The sequence below is a fragment of the Rhinolophus sinicus genome, linkage group LG11, assembly GCF_036562045.2.
Source record: "Rhinolophus sinicus isolate RSC01 linkage group LG11, ASM3656204v1, whole genome shotgun sequence".
Taxonomy (NCBI): domain Eukaryota; kingdom Metazoa; phylum Chordata; class Mammalia; order Chiroptera; family Rhinolophidae; genus Rhinolophus; species Rhinolophus sinicus.
The window spans coordinates 16,416,634-16,439,738 of record NC_133760.1 but is presented as its reverse complement, the minus strand read 5'-3'; the positions used below and the strand labels follow the sequence as shown (position 1 = coordinate 16,439,738).

General features: G+C 46.3%; 1 protein-coding gene across 3 annotated transcripts in view; it reads right to left on the bottom strand.

Annotated features, from left to right (window-relative positions):
• Positions 1-23,105, bottom strand: part of ANKRD27 (ankyrin repeat domain 27) — a 49,744-nt gene that overhangs the window by 20,631 nt on the left and 6,008 nt on the right. For 2 of the 3 annotated variants that reach the window (XM_074314440.1, XM_074314443.1), the window contains exons 2-16: positions 20,339-20,452; positions 19,299-19,430; positions 13,184-13,294; positions 11,144-11,300; positions 10,268-10,422; positions 9,779-9,838; positions 9,640-9,693; positions 9,477-9,542; positions 9,313-9,389; positions 8,538-8,659; positions 7,389-7,467; positions 6,775-6,907; positions 2,738-2,830; positions 1,483-1,610; positions 813-895 (exon numbers count right to left, since the gene is read on the bottom strand). In XM_074314440.1, coding sequence (XP_074170541.1) covers positions 813-895; positions 1,483-1,610; positions 2,738-2,830; positions 6,775-6,907; positions 7,389-7,467; positions 8,538-8,659; positions 9,313-9,389; positions 9,477-9,542; positions 9,640-9,693; positions 9,779-9,838; positions 10,268-10,422; positions 11,144-11,300; positions 13,184-13,294; positions 19,299-19,430; positions 20,339-20,365 — 1,477 coding nt within the window. In that variant the 5' untranslated portion in view covers positions 20,366-20,452. The remainder of the gene's footprint in view (positions 1-812; positions 896-1,482; positions 1,611-2,737; positions 2,831-6,774; positions 6,908-7,388; positions 7,468-8,537; positions 8,660-9,312; positions 9,390-9,476; positions 9,543-9,639; positions 9,694-9,778; positions 9,839-10,267; positions 10,423-11,143; positions 11,301-13,183; positions 13,295-19,298; positions 19,431-20,338; positions 20,453-23,105) is intronic. The other variant, XM_074314441.1, reaches the window with a different exon arrangement.

Genomic DNA, 23,105 nt, shown 5'->3' with positions numbered 1-23,105 from the left:
CTGGCGTGAAACACGCCCAGAGGTTATTTTTCTGCTTGAGAGGAACCAGAGCTAATGTCAAGTCAGACTCTGTAGATTCAGGGCACTTTGGGTGGCTCTTAGAGGGGACACAGCTCCAGTCCACTTCTTAGCAACAGAGGGTAGTGGAAAAGAGCCTCAGACGTCCACAGAAGAGTCCATGCTTTATCAATTCACAGGATGGAATATTGTGCAACCATTAAAAAAAATACTGACAACAAGAAATGTTCTTATACATTGCCAAGTGAAAAAAAAGCACAGAAAGAAAGAAAAAAAAACGCATACAGAAAAGTATGATCCCCACAATATCACATATTTTGAACTCATATACACACGCATGTGGAAATTCCAAACACTCATAAATCAAAATTGTCTCTGGCAGATAGAAGGATAGCAGGTGATACTGGAGAAGTGCTGTGTTTTCTACTTTGAATATGCACTTTAAAAGACAGTAAAGGTATTTTTTTAAAGAGATGTAAGAACCCAATTCTAAGACCACTGGCATAGCTGGGACTCAAGCCTTCCCTCCCTAGCCCACTGGCCCAGGGCAGCGCCAGGTGTCCACACAGTGAGAGCAAGGACATGCGCTCTTCTAGCCTGGAATCAGCACATCAGGCCTGTGGACCGTCTGCTACCTTCTCTTCCAGCAAAGCCCCGGGGGTGTGCCGTGAAGCAGCCCTCTCCACCACGCCAACTCACTGCCCCCCAATCCCGTCAGCTGGCCTCTGCTGGGCCACCGTTGGCTCCATCCCTTTGCCCTGACAACCCACAGATGCCAACCCAAGACCACATACCACAGAGGGCAGCCACGTGGAGTGGTGTATGACCCCTGTCATCTCTGGAGAATGGAGTGACAACTGAGGGATCATTCAGCCTCCTAAAACAGAGAGAAGATACAGAAAAGAACACCCTAGGTTCGGCATGGTGAAGCCTTTCCATGACAAGGCTGGGACGTCAGGGTCCTGGCACTGGAAGCTGGATCTCAGGGTCTGATCCAAACTGGGCCTCTCCCACAGGCTGGATTAGAGATAATCCAGCCCTTGCTCAGTCTCCCACAGGGTAAGGAACTGAGGCATCTAGTTCCAGCATCCCTCACCCAGCCCCACTCTTCTCTAGGCCTGGGCCTCCATTAAAACAGCCTGACAAGATTAAGGGGAGACCAAAAAGATTCCTGGGGAAGCTGACATTCCTCCCATCCTAAACCCTCTTTACAAGTCTGGGGCAGGCCCTACACCTGCCTACCCAGGCATCCAGCCCAGTGGCATGCCAACTATTTTTACATCCTTATTCCATCTGATGCTCCAAAGAGGCAGAGATTACTGCCCCCACTTTATAGCAGAGAAAGCTGAGTGCAGCCAGGATAAGTGCCTCATTCAAAATTGCATGGCAAAGAAGTGGAAAAGTTCCATCCAGGCCCCGGTACCCGCGTCCAGGCACACTGAGCCTCCACGAGGCCCCTCTTACCCGGAGACAAGTTTCTCACAGTCATCACAGAAGCACAGAGGGTGGCACATCTTTTGGATGGTATCTTTATCTTGGTCTTCTTGGCTCAGGAGTCTTTCCACTTCTTTCTGGTTCCCTGAAGCAATGTGCTGAAAAGTGACATCCAGGATACTACATCAATGTTAAGAAATCATTTGCTTTCTAAGGCGTGAATTCTTTAAGCATCCTTGTAGAAACACGTATATATGGATGGATGAAATGATTTGCTCTCTGGGGTTTGTTTTAAAATAATCTGGGCGGATGGGGAAAGTGGGTGGAGGGAAGAGATGAAACAAGGTTGGGAGATGGGTATACGGGAGTTTGTTCATCATACCAGTCTTTTATTTTTGTAAATGTTAGAAATTTCCATTATTAAAAAAATAACATGACAAAATTCCCACAGCAACAGGAGTGCGTGTGTGTGTGGGGGAATACAGCCAGAGCTCCGGTGTGGATTTTGACACCTCACTAGAACAAGCCTCAGGCCGGTCGTCTTGTATTCTGACAGAGAATCAGTTTAGGGGGAAGGGAACAGCTGCACTTAGTGGGAGACCCCATCAACAAACAAACCTGAAGGGCTCAGCCCTGTGATTCCTGGGATGTGCTCCCCCAGGGAGTGAGATGTGCTGGGGAGCAGGCTGGCCCAAGAGGCTTTCTGGGCCTCCACGGAACCCACTCTGGCTCCAGGTGGCCGCCTGAGGAGGTCCGCCCTCACCCAGCCCTTGCTGACTACCCAGTGGGGCACCATGACAGCCTCCCAGTGGTCTGTCAGATGCGCATGTGCTGCCACATGATCAAACAACCATCATGACACCCATACCTAACGGTGGCCTCCTGGGCCAGCGCATGTGCACACAGACACCTGCCTTGTGGGGCTCCTGGAGCCAAGAGAGGCATCAGTTCTGCAGGGGCCACCAGTGAGGCACCGAGTTGGCCTTGAAAGACAAGTTGCGTTTCACTGAGCTGAGAGAGGACAACCAGGGCAGGGGGTTCCACGCAGGGAGGCCCAGTGTTATCTGTGAGCCACCAGCACGGCTCTAGCCCAGCACACGCCGGGGCAGGGGCAGACGTGCCGATGCCACTCATCAACCCTCGGCCTTCCTACCACCCACTCTGAGCACAAGACGCGCTTGTGTTGAACTTCGCAGACCACCCTGTGGGTTCTGCAGAGTCGCCAGAGCGGCGGCAGATGACGTGTCCTCACGTCTGTGCCCACAAGGGCTTCTTGGGGCCTTACCTCAAACAGGCAGTCAGTAGGGGTGGAAGTCATCTGAGACAGTAAGCTCATCCTCTGCTTAAGGAACAGTCTGTCACCAAACCCCTCGGACTCCTGCAGGAGAAACCCAACAATCCGTTTTATCACATGGGATGGGACATCGGTACAGATCCGTCAGAAGAGGGGACCCCAGGAACAGTCCTCGCCATCTCCCCAGAACAGAGCAGCAGTGCCTCGCGGCCGCCTCACTGAGCTGGAGAGCTGACCCTCATCAGGCTAGAAGAAGGGTTTCCTGCCCATCTCTTCAGGAAGTGGTGGCTCTGACGACCATTTCCCGGTGGGGATCTGGGAGAATGGTGGCACGCCGGCTGTACGTGTGTGGAATGGGTCATCTCCAAGTGCGGAATTTAGCACGCATACACCATCCTCCTCCAGATGGAAACCTGGATCGTCCTGGCCTCCTCCTCTCAAAGTTCTGTCCTCGCCTGCATCTCCCTATCCCTTGCCATTTTATCTGCGGCCTACAGACAGGAAACCCATTTGACAGGCTGCTATTTCCCAGTGTCCATCGGCAGGAGAGAGAGGGGTCTTGCGTTTTGAACATATTTACTAAAATAGCAAACAATATGGCCACTGGCCTGAAGTCCAATAAGATACGGGGTCCAACCCAATTAATAAAGTCAGCTCTTCTATTGCAGATAATGTTTACCTAGATACAAAAATCTAAAACTGTATCCTTACTTTATGAAATAATTTCTAGCAAGACACCTTAATGCTCACTTGAGCACCTGCAATAAATGGTCTAATGACAAATTAACTTCCTTAAAAAGAGTCTTGGTGGGAGGTAAAGGGAATTTTTTCCAGCCAGCTACTGCCAGAAGAACTCACCAACACTGACAAAATGGTAGGATGAAGCTCTCTTTATGGCCTTCAAAGTTCTGACTCAGAGGTTCAGCTAACGACAGAGGCAACAGCATCTCAGAGAAGGGACCATTTCTGGGGTCTGCTGTCAAGCCGGTTCCCTCACACTGACTTCCCTAAGAGGGTTTACTTGGCAAACAAACGCCAACACCTCAGAATTAGCGCCATGTGTGCTCCCAGCTGCTAGACCCTATATAAAGCTCTAACAACCTGTTCTGTTCAATGATTTATAGCCAAGCAGCTTAGGGTCAGAGAAATAGCAAAGACATTGTTCAAGTAAATTCAGGGTCCTTTCCTCCACTCTGGGTAATTGTGTGAAGAGCAGTGATGAAGAGAGGGGTCTTCTAGGACTGAATCTTCAGGGAAGAATGAGCTACCAGAAGAAACAGCTTATCAGATAAGACCTATTTGGGAATGGGGTAAATGCTATTTATTGAAAACCCGGTAAAGTGAGAAAGACCAGAAACGTGCAAAGCTAGAGCAGAGTACAGATTCTGTCAGGGTTCTCCCTGCTATTTTTTTGGTCCACAAAGGTAAAACTAGAGTCATCCCACTAATGTTTATTTTCAGAGAGCTAAAAGTCTTTATTTATGAGACTTTATTTAAGCTTTTATGCCTAAAGAATATAGCTATCTCAAGTATGATTCTATCTTGGGGAGAAAATTTTTGTGAAACTACGTTCTAGTATATAAAAAGCCAATACAAAAACATAATTAAATATACTAACAATCAGCCCTTAATGCTTTTCAGAAACCTCGCCTGCTGTATGGAGATACTCTTGGGCTCCTTCCCCAGGAAATGAAGGACATCAGTACATAATGGTCTCAAACATTTCTAGATGGAGCTGCAGTGCTGACAGGAACGAGTCGGCAGCTCCGGCAGAGGCCATGCCACAGACAGAATCCCAGTGCTGGCATCACAAAGACAAGGAAGCCACGACACCTGCTCCATCAGTAAAGGGAAGAGCATCTCTCACGCCTGACCCCCTCAATACCCAAGGGATGGGCTTCAGATCCTGCTGTAAGGGTGACGCACACCTTGTCCCATCCTCTGACAGGACCAACCACCTCCCACCTGGGAAGGCAAGACCAGGGTCAGATGCCCTGACAAGAGGGGTACCCTGGGCTGTGTCCCATCACCCCTGCCAACACACGCTAACAGTCATCCTTGAGGCTCTCCATGCAGAACGCACCGGAGAATCAGGAAACGGAGACACCCAGATGCAGGGGTAGTAGGAGAGCAAGAAAGGGCACCAGTATCACTTTACATTTCAAAAAGGCACTTTCAAATACCCCATTTGATTCTCACAACCACCTAGCAAGAGATGAAATATACAGCAGTATCCCCAGTGTAGACAGGAAGATGGACAGAGGCTGAGAGAGACAAACAGACTTGCCCAACAGGAAACAGCAGTGCTGGACTTAAACCAACATCACCACAAGAGGGGCCGCCCCTCAAACAACCCTCAATCCCACTGGAATATTTTCTGAAGTGAAAGTAGATGGGAGAATCCGATTGACATTCTTTGGTCAGCCGCTTCCTTACACTCTGGCCAAAGGCCTTCAAGCGTTAGCCTTCCTGCCTGCATGCTATGGAAAGTAAGAAAGCAGGGTGGCCATGGGACAGCATGGGGGCAGCAAGGGGACAGGAGGACCTTCAAGAGGTAGACACTTCCCTCCAGCTAACAAGGGCACCCCGGCCCCATCAAGGAGCATCTGGCAATTTCTCTGCAGGGTGGTAGAACCAGGAAAGGACTGATCTCTCAGACCAATGACGGGGAAAACACCAGAAGGGCAGGGTCACCACAGAAAATCACTCCAGGCACCATGGGAACAACACGTTCCTAGAACCTCACAGAAGACAATTTTAAATCAAGAAATCTTACTCCCCTAACTATGGAAGTGAGTGGCAATTGATTCTGCAGACACCTGTGCAAAGCAGAATGCACAAGCATATTCATTCTAGAATGCTAATGATTTCCTCCTAAATTACAAATCACTTTTGCAAGAGTCACAGCCAGCCACATCTGAGATGAGCTGGACAGCTTCTAATTTCATGTGCATACATGTGGGCGGTCAAACCGGAACCCAGACAAGAGCAGAACTTAGCTCTTCAGCAAGCACCTGATAATGTCGAGCTACGTGCCAACAAGTGCAGCATAATCTCAAACTTGGGTTAAAAATACGATGGTATAGGCACAGAAAAAAAGACATATACCCAAATGTTAATGCAAGTCACCCCCAGCCAGCAAGTTTACAAAAGGCTTTTGTTGTCTTCCCTGTAGTGTTATATATTGCAACTATTGTTTATAAGCAAATATTAGTCTTCTAATCAGATAATAAATAAAACTGTTCTCTTAGGGGGAAAACCGTTTATAGTGCTGTATACAATTTCAGTTACGTAAAGTATCCATGGATAGGAAAGGCTGGAAAATACATAAACATGTTAATATGATTGAATTCAAGGAAACTGCTTTTACCTGAGTGCCCCTGTCTGGACAGGCCTATTATATTCTTTTCCAGATGTTTTAACTTATCACTGTTTTGGGAGATTCTATCATTAGAAAATTAGGATCAAATGAAGGTTCAATCCTCATGACTCTCGGTTTGGAGTACAGAAATCTTTATCATGTTTAACTTTGTGGTTTCTCTGAGTACAGTCACGTTTTGCTGGTTGGTATGTAGCGAAATAGGCCAGTAATGCAATCTTGGTTTAAGAGCCTTCCAATTCACATAGACATGTAATCACCTCCCCTAGCCAAAGCTCACCAACCAACCAGGAAAATAGCAATAAGGCCACTGAGTCCTAAAAACTGCAAACATTACTCTCATTTCTGGCCCGTCCTGGTCAAGATATCTAGATTCGGTTTCTAGCTTCCCCTCTGCCCATGCGCCTTTGAGAACGCTGAGGACAGATGACATGAGACGTGAACCATGTGAGTCCCAACGAAAACCTACCGACTTTCACAACAAATCAGGTGGTTAGTGTTCAGTGTGTGGGGTGGCTGTCAAGCCTCCGGGCCCGCAAACAGCTGAGGCCCCATTCTCGGGAGACAATTTAAGAATCCCCTCTCCCCACACCAACCTCAGAACCCGAGGACACCCACAAAGAAAGGCCAGCGCAAGAGGGGATCTTACAGGTGGTTTAACGGAGAGGCTTCCTTGCCGAATATACTCGATTGCAGCCTCAACAGAAGTCAAGCAGTACCCCAGTTCATCTTTTGCCGAGCTGCTAAATCTGAAGTTTTTGATATAACTCAAGTTTGCCATCCTAACAAAAGGGAAGAAAAAGGTATTATTGTTGTATATGCAGTTAACACCTGGCTCTGGCGACTGAAGTCGAATGTCTCCAGGGAGCGAGGACTGCCGCCCCCTTGCTCTCTCTATTCAAGAGTGTGTGCAATTAGGAAAATAAGTTAAAACTACTTTGTTATTTTCCTGGAATAGGCTAGTTTTTAGAAAGCTGATTATTGTAAAATGAGCGGTGGGTTCCTATGGGAAGAGGCTGGGCTCTGGGGCCACACAGAACTACCGTCAGCCTGCTGCTGCGTGTTCCAGAATGAGAAACATGAGCTCTCTGGGCCTCAGTTTCCCCATCTATGAATGGAATGATAGCTGCCTACTGCCGAAGGAAGGCGGGGCAAGCACAGCACCTGACTCATAAGAGGTGCTCCATTTCCTGCTTACACTAAACCCATCGCAGTACAGTGCCAGTGCCGCCATTTTGAAAAAGTATTACCAAAAAGTATTACCAATTAGGGATCTCTGTTTTCACAAGCAGATACAACAGGACTGATAGAAGATCATCAGCACACATAGTCTCCAAGTTAACTGCAAGGGGGAAACACATGTTCAAAGCCATCATGGGACTCAAACAGATCAGCAAGAGTAGCAGCTCCCCACCACCATCCAACCCACAAAACCACAATCCAGTAACATTACCCATCAGAGAGAAAGTCAATTGCACAATTTCCTTTACAGTGTCCTGAACAGATGTCATATTTAAGAGGAAAACGAACGCTTAACATGCTCAGAACATGTGCAAAAGAGAGGAACACCAAGCAGACAACCTCTTGCCACCTTCCTGGATGCAGAGTCCAGGGCGGCCAGCACCGGGGGACACAAAGCCACGGTGAGCCCAGAGCCACCGCTGAAAGCCTATTTCCTCCTGAGATCATTTCTCTCTTACACTCGGTGGAGTCTCATGCCCACATGTCGCTTGACTTTATTATTTTTGCTTTGAAATTTTAAGTAACCCATTCACAGGGTTTTAAAATTCAAACAGCACAAGAGAGCAAACTGTGACCGCCCCTCCCATCCCTGCCACCAGTCTTCTTTCCCAGAGGCTATCGCTGTTGCTTCCTGCCTAGCTCTGCAGAGACAGTCTGAATTCACCATCAGATGTATGGATATAAGCCGTCCCCTCTTTCTGCGATGCAGTTGGAAGCATACCACGTACACTCCCGTTTATTTTGCGTAATGTGCTTTGCAGAACATCCCCCATCTTCACACACAGATTTGCCTCCTCATTACTTTTTTTGTAACTCAATTCGGTTTCCTTTTTATGAAGGAAAATTTTAAACCTACATAAAATGAGGGAGAACAGTCGAACGAACAGTCGAACCCCCACATACCAAACACCAGCTTGGCTCATTTTGGAGGCTGCTGCGCCTCTGCCACCATTTTGTTACCTTAGCCATGTCAGCCCCACCCCCCACCACCATCAGTGGGCACCCACTCCTCAGAACAGACCCCGGGGCACTCACCCTGGCGTGTTGGCTGCACATAGGCCCATCTGTACGACCGTTTCAGACAGCACTGCTCCTTAACAGACCTTTGCATCTGGGCAGAGGTATCTGCCCCCCCCCCCCCACTTGCCAGGCCCCTTCCCCAGCACAAACCTCTCTGGCTAGGCGACTGTGTAATTAGCTGCACCACCTTCCGTAGACAAACCAACTTCTGTTGTGGGGAGGTACGTTTGTTCAGTTGAGCCAGTTCTCTCTTTGCACGAGGTATGTTGAAGCTGCAAAGTAATTTGGCAAGTGACAACATAAGACCAGTACGAGGGCTCTTCTTTGCCATCGTGACATACCTTCGACTTACATTTCTTACCGCAACCCTAAGTCATGAAAAACAACAACAGAAACTCAGAAGCTATCTGACTCAAGTCAGGGGCAAAACACAACAGCTTTACGTGTCCCATTCAGACTGCCTGGTGACACAGCTGCTCCGGAAATTAGAAAAAACAGAAACCAAAGAAACCCAAAAATCCTTACCCCAGAGTGAAATAGCCCAAAGGAAAAAGAAACATTTAAATATACACACTTTAGACATTTTTGTATCCTAATGAAACTTAATTCAAAAGGAGGTGCCTCTTTGGCAGGGTTCCCTCAGATGGGCAGGTGAGATGTCTGCGTGTAGAACCCACCTGGTTGGGTCATGTGCCCACCTAGAGACCAAGCGTGCAAAATCTCAGGCTCTTTAGCTCCCACCCAGCTGGCATGTTAGCAGACAGGTGCAGGAAGGTGACAGCTACAAAACAGCCATCTGCCAATGTCAGCCCTGTGTCTTTGGTCATAAATAACTGCACTGCTCCTTGGTACAAACCAAGTTCAACCGGGAGAAATGGCGTCTCGGCCTCTGAGGGTTCCGAGCTGCTGCAGCGCGAAACCTTACCTGAACTCTGGTTTCACACCAATATCTTTCTGCTGAAGATCTTGAAGGCTTCTTGTGATTTTGTTAAACGCGGCATCCTAACAAAAGATTTTAACGAAGCTTCAAGTTTCTTAGAAAGCAAAGAATGAGGCTTCCATCCTGGCTGATGAAGGTTTAGAACCTACCTCGCTTGCCTCCATGGTCCCCACATATTTAAAGATCAGATCATAAATATCGTGCTGGACGTACATCTGTGAAATCAATGGACCCCAGGTCAGGGCATGTGGGGGGCAAAGGAGAGCCCAGGGCACTGCCGCCTTCCCTCCCCTTGCTGCTTTGGCCTCTTACCTCTACCGCCTGCTTCATCAGGTTCATCTGGGCCTCCTGCCTGGCAAGCATTTTCTAGAAGGCAAGAGAAGTACAGCTAGAGTGTGGATTTGCGTGTGGGCAAACTGCAACTCTCTGCTTTGAAAGTCCTGCTGCTTACCAGGTGAGAGTCCCTCAGAAGCTGCTGGAGGCATTTGGTGTAGAGAGCATTCACTGAGTCCTGTGCAACAGAGCAGAGAGACACGTCACTCGGAATCCGAGGCTGTAACATAAAACCCAGGACGCACAACGGGTCCTGGAGTAAGGAGAGCATTTCACAGAATGTATTTCCCGGGTGACAAGCTTCAAGTGCTGATGCAAGCTTATCAAATGAATGATGTGATTGCTTTCAACTTCCTTCTCCTTTAGGTGTATATGTATTAAGAGTAGGGAAAATTTCCTCTTGGGGTCAACACAGAGAGTAACGACATTCATGTATTCATTTTTATACTTCTCTGTGATTTTTAAGTTTTCTACAGTGGCTTGTAGTACTTTTATAGTTAGAAGGAAACATTTTCAACAGAACTTCCAACAGCGGAGGCAGCAGAGTAAACTGAGAGGGATGCCGGGGCTCTAAACTAGTCTGGCAAAGCGGGACACAGCTACTGACTATGAGATGACGGAGGCTCTTCCTTTCACATTCCCTGAAGGCTCGCTGGAAGGAGGCGATGTTCCTGTCAAATCTGTCCGAGTGTCTTCCCAAAAACTCTCTCACATCTTCAATGGTTTTCAAGGAAAAGGGATCTGAGGGTTTTGAAGGCCCTTCTGAAAAAGAGACAGAGGGTCAGGCTGGCTGAAACCTTCACTGTTTCCTAACGGGAGAAGTCCCACTTCCTTTGCCCTTCTCCCCCGACGTGTGGGGCCCCATCTTCCAGGGGAGGAGGGGGATAACCTTATTTCAAGATATTGCCCGAGGGCGGCCCAGTTACAGGACAGCCTGGGGTCCAGAGAGCCTGGTTTTCTTGAAGTCCTTTCCTGGGACAAAACCTGGACTACTTGAGACCATGGACATGACCTGTGAGGCTTTGGTGAAGAAGCCCTGATTCCTGATAACACGAGTCTCCAAATGCATTTGGTACATTGTTATCTCAATCTCCTGGAGCAACTGAAGGATTATTATTCATTAAATATAATACAATCTTAAAGAGGCACAATAGTGGGGCTGGGTGGGTAATAACGTTGTATGAGCTAACGCTGAGGCCCAGAAACAAAGCCAGGCTACCACTTGGCACAAATGTACAAGGTAACATCTACCCTGAGGTCTATGTGAACATGCCTCCTGGAATTGTGCAATAGCCAATCTGTGCAACCATACACAGCAGCCCCAATCCAGATCTCCTTAGCTCAAGATGACTTTTCGATTAAGTTATGTGGGGAATTATATAAACAGTGACGCAGGTTTCTAGTGGGCTCTTGAATATTTTATGGGATGTTTATAACAGTTATGTCAGCAGGAAGTTCAACAAACACATTTCTCCCACAATACCTGAACTCTCTTTCTTTTCCAAAGGATGGGCTATACACAGTAGGCTGAAACTTTCTTCTTTTTCATTGTAGAATGTTTCTTCAAAGAGAATGGGCACTGAGAGAAGACAGGCGAAACCAGCTCCTAATTTAATCCTGTTTCCTTGTATAAACACATCCTGGAACAAGAGAAGAGTCACTGCACCATCAGCCAGTGGTGACCACCACCCCTGGTGGGCGTCTGGACCTCAATGGAGCACCTCACCCGACGTGCAGCCTTTGCTCCAGTGTGGGTTTGCAGGGGCAGGACCACTCTTTTATTTTACTTGTAACACTAAAATGTTTTTCTTTCCTCTTTGTTCACCCTGTAGCTGTGTCTAGGTAGTATCCTGATCCTTTTTAAATGTTGCAACAAAGGAAGCACTCAGGTGTTCCTTAGGGTAGCAGAAAACCTGCACCCCCCAGGAAAGGAAACAGTGAGGCTCTCCTATCTGAATACGAGACCACAGTGACGGTGCTGCAGTGCGGGTGGGGCTGGCAATTGCACACTGCTGTGCGCCCTCCATGGCTCACCACGCTGGCCATGGCCGGGTGCGCAGAGCAGACCCACCATGATAAGCCCAACTCTACTCTCTTTGTAGATTTGGGTACTCCAAAGAGAATAAATAAACTGACACGGGACTGGCAGCTGTGGTGAGCGGATGCTTGGCAGAAAAACAGCAGCATGCCTCGTGAGCCACAGGGCTGCTGACCGCTGAGCTGGAGTCCAGGTCACCCCATGTCCCATCTTTTCTCTCCCCCACACAGTACCTGTGCGTGAGCCCCGGCTGTCAGGCCCAAGGGGCCAACACCGGTGACAGGGGAATGTGGCTCCCTCCCCCAACCAGGGGCAGGCTGGAGACTGGGGACCGTCCTGACTAGGAAAGGAACCATCCCACTCTCAGAAACTACCTGTTTCCACTTAAAAATAAGAAAATGCATACTCTAAAGTTAACACTGACAATGAGACAGATTGACATCACGTGCCTCCTGACAAGATACACTGAGAAAGATACAACACCCTTCAGAGGCATTCCTACCAAAAATGCGTAACTGCTCATCTAATCACGAGGAAACATCAGAGAACCCACACTGAGGGAGAGCCCACAAAGCAAAACAAAAATGTCAGTGTCATGAGCGACAAAGACAGACTGAGGGACTCTTCCAAACGGAAGGAAACTGAAAAGACCAACTGAATGCACTGTGTGATCCTGAACCTAAAAAGAAAAAAGAGGTGTTTTTTTTTGGCTATTAGTATAATTAGTATATTTTGTATAAGGATGGTATGTTAGAGACCATTTTTCTATTAATGTTAAATTTTCTGATACTGATCACTGTGCTGTAGTTATGTAGGAAATACACAGTAGATTGTTTTGGAGTAAAGGGACATGGTGTTTGCAACTTATTCTTTCTGGAAAAGGTTCAGAAAAAGCAATAATATGTGTATTTTACACACACGCACACACACACACACACACACACACACACACACAGCTTGCCCAATCTATCTAGAAAAAACAAATGTGGCCAAAATGTTAATAGTTGACTAATCTAGGGGAAAGGTGTATGAGAGTTCTTTACACTTTACTGAAACTTTCTGTAGGGTTGAGATGATTTCAAACCAAAAAGTTTTTAACAAACTAAAAATTTGTTCCTGTTGTCCAATTTGTGGCTAAGAAACCAACGAACTTTCGAGGTCACTGGGATAAACTAGCTCACTCTGACAGGACCTCGTCGAAGAGTGTTCCAGTGCCCAACTCACTGGCAGGAACCCCATGGGCTGAGGGAGAAACGCCCGGCCCCTCCTCACACTCCCAGGCCAGGGCCAGGGCCCTGCTCACCACCACCAGCTCCTCTTTCCTCAAAGGCAGAGGGCCTTCCAACCCCACCCCACAGGGCTGCTGTGTGTGTCAAGGCCATTATTTAACATAGATGCGAAAGGGTAAGAAGCAGGATTCTCTCCCCTCCATCTTGCCCAAACACTGAGTGAGCAACCCTGGCTGACCCACAAAGAAATGAATACCTTTCCATTTAAGGTCTGAAAGTGCTCCTCCACTGGTATCAAAATATAGGACTCAAACTGACAAGTAGACTGAACATTGCTTGTCAGGCTTCCTTTGCAGGGTACTAAGACCTGGAAAAAAAGAATTAGGGTGAATACGAAGGAACTGTGTAATTTATTAACACAACTTCAGCAGAACAGGATGTATCTCCAAAACCACTCCAGCCGGAATTGCAGTGGCAGCCAGCTGACAGAGAGAATGCCTGGAGCCACCTGCCAAAATGGCAGCAGTCGCTGCCAGCTGACTTAATTTGTTGTCACTGTGATGGCCCACACAGAGGGAGGTGGCACGAGTCCTCTTCCATCTCAGACCTGCAGACTGGGGGGCTTGTTCCCACCCCTGAGGAGTCCTTCCCACAGTTAATCCCAGGTGTCCCACTTAATCCTCAGCAGGCTCAGGAATGATTCCAGATGGAGAGGGTAATTTGGAAAGCACAGAGAAGTGAAACTAAAAAGTCACTCGCAATCCCATCACATGAATCATAAATGTGCCACACAGCCAGTGAGTGGCAGAGTCGTGACTCAAACTCCTGCCACGTTCCCGACCACTGCCCCATCCTGCTCCTGAAGCCAGGGCTGGAAAAACAGCCCAGTACCTGCCAGAGTTTCCTCTGCAAAGACACCATGAAACTTTGGAGCCTGCAGGAGCAGCTGCCACCAGGAGCTTCCCCAAGCAGGTTAAAAAGAGCCTCTGTCCCCAAGGAGGGCACGCCAGCTCCTCACAGTAGAGAAGGAAGCCCTTGATGGAAGAACTCCAGCCTGTTTACCAAGCGGCATGACCCGAAAATCAAGACCGAAGCAGGCCCGGATCTAGATTCAGCTACCAATTTCAGGAACCACAGAGACCAGCACCATGGTCAATGCCACCACAGGACTGCAACTGGCAAAAGCCAGAATGCAGGAAACGCTACAGGATAAATGAGCTGGACAAGTGAATTGCAAGGAAAGAAAGAAAGTGACGAAAGGGGAAGATATAATTAAAGAGAAACTTAAGACTGCCGATGATTTCACAAGTCTATATACATGTCAAAATGGATCGCAGTATACACATTAAGTATGTGTAGCTTAGTGTACTTCAGTTTAGCTCAATAAAGCTGGGAGAAAAAGAGAGACCTGAAAGACCTATCAGTTCGAGATAATGTGTGGATCTCCTGTGAATCCTGATTTGAACAAACCGACTGTAAAACAAACAAACAAACAACAACAAAAAAATGAGGCAATTTGGGAAATCTGAACAGTGACTAGATACTGATAATACTGAAGAATTACTGAGGAACTTTTTAGCTGTGATAATGGAATGGCACTGTAGTTATTTTATATTTTTTACGAGTCCTTATATTTGAAAATACATTTATAAACATTTACAGATCAAATCGTATGACTACCTTCTATAATTTTTCTGGGATTTGCTTCAAAATAATCCCGTGGCTGAGAGTGGAGGGCACGGAGGAGTAGAAATGTGGCCATGAATGGATCACTGTTGAAGCTGGGTGATGGATACATGGGGCCGATTGTATTATTCTTTCTACTTTCATATGCTTGAAATGAAACATAGTAATTTTAAATTTGAATAAAAGTAAAACTTAAAGAAAGAAAAGGGAGGCCCTCAGGTATGAGCCTGAACTGAGAAGCAACTTCAAGATTCCCGGGGACCTCATATCATAGCAGCAGTGAACAGAGAGACAAAGGAGACCCTGGAGACCTGAGAGTTTGCCACGGGCAAGGGGACATCAGGAACCGGACCTAAGGGATGCTTAATGCCAAAGTCAGAGAGGCCAAGAGATGGTCCCCCTCCAGCTCTGTGGATGGAGTCACATGAGGAAGGGCCCCTGAGGGACTGGGAACTTCTGAGGTGCTTGGGTGAACTCCACGCCAACTGTGACTGCATTCTATTGACCGGTTTACGAAAGCCTCTCCACTTCCCTCACTTGCACAGAGCATGACTGGCTCCTATTGCACTGTGTCCCCATTCCCCAGCCTACCACTCGACACACAGTAGGTGCCCAATCGATGTTTGTTGTGCGAACAGAAGGCGCTCCGATTTTGAGACCCCCCAGTTTTCAGGCTGACAATGCTGCCTGGAGCATTTTATTGCAAGCAGAACCAGCAGCTGGCTCCCTGTGGCTCCGTCCATCTCTATCAGAGTTCTGAGTGCCACTGGGAGAGTAGGGGGAGGAAGCCAGCCACGGGAGAGGCTGCGGGGGGGCAGCTATGAAACTGCCCGAGAGCAGGGAAGTCGAGTGCCTTGGAAGCTCATAAGACGGAGCTTCAGACTACTTCTGGAGTAGGTGTCACGGAGTTTTAACAGCCTCTGTGGATGCAGTACTCAAATTTTAGAATTACGGAGATGGCTGTAAATTGGAGACCTGCTCATTTCAAAGGTTAACGATAAAACTTTCTATTCTAGCCCTTTTGTAAAGAATTTTGAAAATAATAGTAATTAAAGAAAAGACAGTAGAATAAAGGCAAGACTCAGCATTAGTGACACCTACTCCAGGGAGCCCTCCTGACTCCTCCCCAAATGGGTTACGTACTCCACGGGAACCCATAACGACTTCTGTACTGATATTCATTCTGCTGTCCTACAGTCTGTTTCTGAAATTTCCTGAAGGCATGTTGTGTTCCCCACTCATCCGTGTAACCCTGGGAACCCAGCCTAGTGCCTGGTACATAGTAGATACTCAATAAATGTTTGTTGGCTGGATCCTGAGAACTGGAATAAGGCCATCAGTGCCCTTAGCGGGGCTGTCTAGGTATTTCACTTGAAAGTCAGTTCTCCGGAACTTGTAAGACAGGCTGCTAGGTTCCCAAGCCAGTGCTCAACAGCCTACCTACTCCATAATTAAGGCCCAGAATGAAAGGACCACATTTTTGTAATTTTTGCTTTTCCTATAGGCAAATGGGCCCACCCCCAGTCCACCTGGGAGAGGAGTTGAACCTCTCCCCACAAGGAGTCTGGAGGACTCTCCCCACAAGGCCCCATGGACAAGAGTCCCAGGGGTACAGCAGGGTTGCCCAGCCTGCTCTGAAGAAGCCACACTGCATAATTAGCTGCATGGTTGTAAGAAAAGGGGTGACTATTTAGAAGCAGCGTGTGGGTGTCACAGGTCTCTGTAATTGGATTCTGGGGAACATGGGGAAAAGAGCTTCTGCTGTCCAGTCAGAGAGCAGATGATGGCAAGATGCGCCGGCCTGGACACAGAGGCATCCCCATCAAAGGAAAGCGTGGGGAAGGAAGTCTGGCTCCAGGAGGGGTTGGGGCAGGTAGTACAGGTGCTAAATACAGGTAGGGGAAGCAATCAAGGTGCATCTCAGCTGCTCACATGGTCACGTGAGGCTGAGGTGGCCCACAAGCTTGGCTTGTAGGGAGAGGTGTGAGGGGCAGTTAACCCTAAGGGACAAACATGTTTAAAAGTGGCGATTTCAGGGGTGGCCGGATGGCTCAGTTGGTTAGAGCGCGAGCTCTGAACAACAGGGTTGCTGGTTGGATTCCCACGTGGGCCAGTGAGCTGCGCCCTCCACAACTACCATGTTTCCCCGAAAATAAGACCCAGTCTTATTTTTGGTTTGCTCCAAAAGATGCATTAGGGCTTATGTTCAGGGGATGTCATCCTGAAAAATCATGCTAGGGCTTATTTTCCGGTTGGGTCTTATTTTCGGGAAAACACGATAGATTGAAGACAACGAGGTGCTGCTGAGCTGCCGAAGGGGCAACCAGATCCTAACAACAAGATGCCGGTTCAATCCCCGCATGGGACGGTGGGCTGCGCCCCCGGCAACTAAGATTGAAAACGGCAAGTGGACTTAGAGCTGAGCTGCGCCCTCCACAGCTAGGTTGAAGGACAACGACTTGGAGCTGATAGGCCCTGGAAAGACACATTGTTCTCCAATATGCCTCAATTAAAAAAAAAAAAAAAAGACAGAAGAGTGGTGATTTCACATTTTTTAGAGTTCAATAAAGGACTCTGATCCCTAGGGTGGATTCAACAGTGGCCAAATTTAGCTCAGTGGCCAAGCCCCATAGAAAGACATTCAGCTTCACCTGCTGAGGCCACATGGATCCCTCAGAAGTGGCCGAAAAGATGAGTGCTCTTCTAGGAGGTGAGTGGAATATTCTTTTTCATTCAACCAACAGATGTGAATGGAGCATGGTCATGAATGAGGCAGGGATGAGCCAGCGCTCCCACCACACAGCCAACAGGGGGCAGGCGCTAGCTAACAATATCAGACGGGCTAAGCAGGATACCCATAGCTCTCTCCTTCCCACCACTGCTGACTTCAGCTGAGAAGTTGGCCTCGCTGATTCTTGAGTCCACTGAACAAGGCCGAGGAATTCTGTGCTGCCCAGTGCAGGCCCCAAGCAGCTCCTCGTGGATGCTCTGGCTCTCAAGGAGTAAGGGGCCTAGGGTACCACTGGGAACTCGGGGTGGCAGTTTAAAAAGAATCTCCCATTCCTCGGGGTACCTGAAAGGAAGGTGACCAAGATGCCAAGCTTCTTACTCAAAATTCTCCTTTTGCTAATGTGAGCTTGAGTGCGATTCCACAGCTTGCTGCTGGAAAAGCACCTACTGGGTGACAGAACTGTGCTAAGTACAGGCAACACAGTGGTGAGCAAGGCAGGCAGGTCCCACAGAGCTTCCTGAGAAACAACAGCGTTCCACAGAGCGGCATTTTTAAAAAGCAAGAGAAAGTTACATACATTAATACACTCTCATCTAGACGGTAGTTAAAAAAATATCGTAGAACAAAGACAGGAAGGAAATCTTTCCCCAATTAGGTCAGGCGTTCCCAGTTACTATGACTGCTTTGCATCTTGCACTTTCTCTCTGTGACATTTACCACAACTGTAATTAGTACGTATTTGCCCAGAGAATGACCATCTCTCCCACTAGAATTTAATCCTCAGAGGAGTAATGATGGGGAAGGATATTCATACGTTCTGCTGAATCCCCAGCATCAAACATAGTGCCATGCCTAGAGTAGCATTTAATAACTAGTGTGACCACAATAGATGACAATGAACGTCTCTGATGAGCTTCTATTAAATTTTTATTTTCTTTGGCAATAGCTATATTCGCCAATTTTTTTTTTAATAACGAACTTTATGACTTCTAAAATTCAAAGGGAAAAAATTCTGGGGAAAATGTATGAATCACAAAATCAATCATGAAAACTGGAAGGGACATTAAGAAATGGGGCTTCTGCTGGCACAGGGATGGACTGGGTGGGGTGAAAGTACCAGTTTTCCAGAGAGGCAGCAGAGAACCTGACTTCAACTTGGGCTAAACTGACTTCTCCCTTGGTTCAAATCAGCAGTCACCTAACATACCTGAGTAGTCACACCTTGAGGCAAAAAAAGTGGGAACATAGTATGAGAAGAGAACAACACTCAGAAGGAAGACACAAACAGACAGCACAGAGGCACCCATACACTGTGTCCCAACGTGTTGTGTAAGACGCTGACAATTCCACCAACCTCAGAACTGGACAGACCTGCAGTGTGGGGCCTGCTTTCTCTCCAGGCAGCAGAGGCCCCACCCAAAGGCCGTGGTCTCTCTTACACACTTCGCTCATTCCTGTTACCTGGCTGCCGTGAAGGCTGTCGAGGCTGTGGTCTCTATTACAAAAGTTCTTTCACAATTCTTTCCCTTTAGTAAATGCCCTCGAAAGCGACACACAAACCTGTTCACATTCTCTTGTTCTATGGGAGTGAGCACCCACCTCACAGATGAGGAATATATGATTTCTGCCCTCGAGAAGCCCTCGGGGTCCACATGGAAGTAAGAGAAACCGAGGTGAATGCCATAATACCTGTGTCAACATGGGCTGAGAGTTCAGAGAAAGAATTACACTCTGGGCTGGTGCAGTCCCAGGAGGCTTCTTGGAGGAAGCAGCTCATGGCGGTCCCTCTCTTCTTGTTCACATACTGAGCATGGTCTGGGGCTTGTTACACTAACCAGGTTTGTAGCTGACTCCCCTCTACACTTAATTGAAATCTACCATATTTTTGGCCTTGCCAGCACTGCTTGGTCTGTGCCTAACGGAAAAAGACAACCCTGAGGATTGATGCACTTACAATGCCATGGATTTGGGCCACCTTGTTGCACAAGTCAGGACGCCACTTTTGAAGAGCCAGATAGAAAGGATTTTTCAGGAGATCTTCATCATACAGAGCCATATGGACTTCAGATGGAGCAAAGTGTGTCTCCTGGGACAAGGGAGGAAAAAGCAGTACATGAGCACTTTCCGATTTCTGTAACATACAAAAGTCTTGATCTGGCAATTTCTAAAAACTATCCCGGACATGTAGTATTCTATTCTACAGTCTTAACACTCCATCAGGAAATATCAAAGATAACCTACCAATTCCACGATTTTTTTTTTTACTGGTTAAATTGTATAAATTATGTTCAGAAAATCAAACTCCAGATCATTGCAAATGTAAAAATGACTATTTTTTAGAAGATCCTACATGACCAAAATTATGCCACTTTAAAGATAGGTATGTAAGGAGCATTGGAGATCTTGCTCCCTGGCATATGTGATCAGTTTGGCTCAAATAAACTCTTATAAAAATTAAAAAAAAAAAAAGCATGTATTTTTAATGAAATATTTTAAGCAGACAGAAAAGTACAAAGTAATAATACAAATCTACTACCCAGAATTACCAAACCTTCACACGTTGCCATATCTGCCTCAGATTTTCTTTTAAGAAATAAAACATATCAAAGTAGCCTGGAATCCCGCTGTTCTCCTTTCTGATCTCATTCTCTCCTTCCCTTTCAGAGGCCATTCCTTTTATATTTATGAATATTGTTTGATGTGGTTCAAACTTTACATAAATGGTATCACAGTATAAGTATTCTGGAAAATACCCCTTTCAATCAACATTACGTTTGCAAGTTCTGATCCACACAGCTCTTATTCACTGATTTCTGCCATATACTATGTTGAAGTGAACATGACACAATTTATTTGGCTAATATTCTATATTTAAGTTGCTTTCACATCTCCAATATTACAAACAGTGTTGGCAGGAACACTCTATCTACCCTTCTGTGTTTCTCGAGCACCTGTCTAGGAATGTCTCTAGCAGGCACTGCAGGGTACATTCACCTGTACGTCACCAGACGCTGACAACATGGACTTTCTATCTTCATGAGAAGTGCATGAGAATTCCTCTTCCTCACAACATTCTTAGTATCATCAGGTTATCTCATTTCTGCCAGTCTGTGAGCATAAAATAGTATTTCACTGTTTTTTAATTTTTTTTTTTATTGGGGAGTATTGGGGAACAGTGTTTCTCCAGGGCCCATCAGCTCCAAGTCAAGTTGTCCGTCAATCTAGTTGTGGAGGGCTCAGCTCAGCTCCAAGTTGTTGCCATTTTCAATCTAGTTGGGGGAGGGGAGACGCAGCCCACCATCCCATGCGGGAATTAAACCCGCAACCTTGTTGTTGAGAGCTCACGCTCTAACCAACTGAGCCATCCGGCCGCCCCATGTATTTCACTGTTTTTAATTCTCATTTCTCTGAACTAACGAAGTGGAACGTCATTTCCTTATGTTCTATAAACTACCTTATCATATCTTTCGCTCACTTTTCTAAAGGTTTTGCTCACTTTTCTCTCATGATTTATAGTTCTTTATATAACTGGATACTAAAAGAGGTTGCAAATATCTTCTGCCAGTCTATGACTTACCTTTTCATTTTTTCAAATGGGTATTTCAGAAATTGGAGTGTTTGATTTTAATGTAGTTGAAGTTGTCAACCTTTGCCTTAATGGTCAGTGCTTTTTGGACCTTAGGAAATCCTATCATCTGGAATGCTCCTGTACAAAGTGACTTCATTTGCCCAACCAGAAGATGGGGACTTCCCCAGTCCTTGAATCTGTGCCAGCCCTGTGATTTGCTTTAACCAACCAACAGGCAGAATCGGTGCTCTGTGATTTCTGAGTGTCAGCCTCAGGAGGCCTTGCAGATTCCACTCTCATTCTCTTAGCACCCGGAGACCACCATGCTATGAAGAAGCCCATGGGGTGAAAGACCATCAAAGAAGAGAGAGCGCCAGGTAGTCCAGTGAGCACAGCCATCCTGCCAGCTGAATGCCGCCATGTGAGTGAGTCCAGGTGAGATTAGCAGAAGAACTACCTGCCAGTTCACAGAATAGTAGGATGTAATAAATTGTGGCAGTTTTAAGCCACTAAGTCATGGGCTGGTTTGTTATACAGCAAAGGTTATACCTGAAACCACAACCTTTCCAACATCAAGGCCACAAAAATAGTCCCTATAATTTCTAAGAATCTTAAAGTTTTTCATTTTTAGGTCTTCAGCTTTATTTTTATATGTTATAAATCAGGCATCTATTTTACTTTTTTCATGACTGTCTTAGTCTGTTTGGGCTATGACAGAATACCACAGACTGGGTGGCTTAAACAACAAACCTTTATCTCTCACAGGTTTGGAGGCTAGGAGGTCCAAGGTCAAAGTACTAATGATCTGGTTCTTGGTTTGAGCACACTTCCTGGATTGTAGACCTTCTCACTAGAGTTCTCCTGCCTCTTCCTTTTTACCTAAGGGCATCAATTCCATTGTGAGGGTCCTACCCTCATGACCTAATCTGACCCCAATAAGATCCCAACAACACCCCACCTCCAAATACCATCACATTAAGGATTAGGGCTTCAACATATGAATTTTGAGGGGGACACAAAAATAAGCCAATTGTCCCATCATTGTTTTTTGAATAGTCTATGCCTTTCACACTGGCTGTTAATGCTACCTTTATCATACTCCGAGTTCCCATGTATGTTTAGCCTGTTTCTGGGCTCTAATCTCTTTCAGTGGTCTAAACCGGTGCTACCCAACAGATATATGTGAGAAACGTAATAACATATATATTATGCATAATTGCATGTGTAATTAAAAATTTTCTAGTAGTCACATAAAAAAGAAAAAGGGGAGACTAATTTTAATATTTTATCTATCCTAGTATGTCCAAAGTATTACCTTTTCAACATGTGATCAATATTTTTACATTATTAATGACATATTTTACATTCTTTTTTTACTCCTACTAAGTCTTCAAAAATCTGGCGTGTATTTTACATTTATAGTACTTCTCAATTCATACTAGCCACGTTTCAAGGGCTTAATAGGCACATGTGGCTCATTACTATTATGTTGGACAGAGCAGGACCACATTGTTTTATATGCCTACAGCTTCACAATAAACCTTGATATCTCATAGAGAAATGCTTCCCACTTTGTACTCCAAAATTGTCTGGTTATTCCTAATTCTTTACAATATCACATGAATTAGAATCAGCTTATCATTTCCATGAAAAACCCTGTCGGGATTTTTATTGAAACTGTACTGAATTTACTAAGAGTCAACGTCTTTATAATGATGAACTTTATCATCCATGAACATGGCATGTCTTTCCATGTACATCTTTTATGTCCTCCAATTAAATTTTCTCCATAAAGGTCATATATAACTTTTATGAAATATTATTTACATATTCTGCATGGATTTGCTCCTATTGTGAATGCAGCCTCCATTGCCCCTGGTCTGCTCCCCTTACCACATATTAGCGTGCTTTTACTAGGCTCTCAGAGAGGAATATGACACATGGGCACAGAAAAGGAGTCAGAGTTTTAGCCATGTCAATGCACCTCTCTGAGCCTCCATCTCCGTCTGTGCAATGGAGAATACAAAAACCTGTCTTGCAAGATTCCCACTTACACGCCACCTTCACTATTTTTGCCATGCTGCATACCAACGTAGCACTGCTTACTGCTAGCCCACACGGTCCCTTCGTGAGAATTAGAAAAAGGCACACCATTTTCCCAGTGGGTACAATCCTGTACCAGGGCACAAGGCT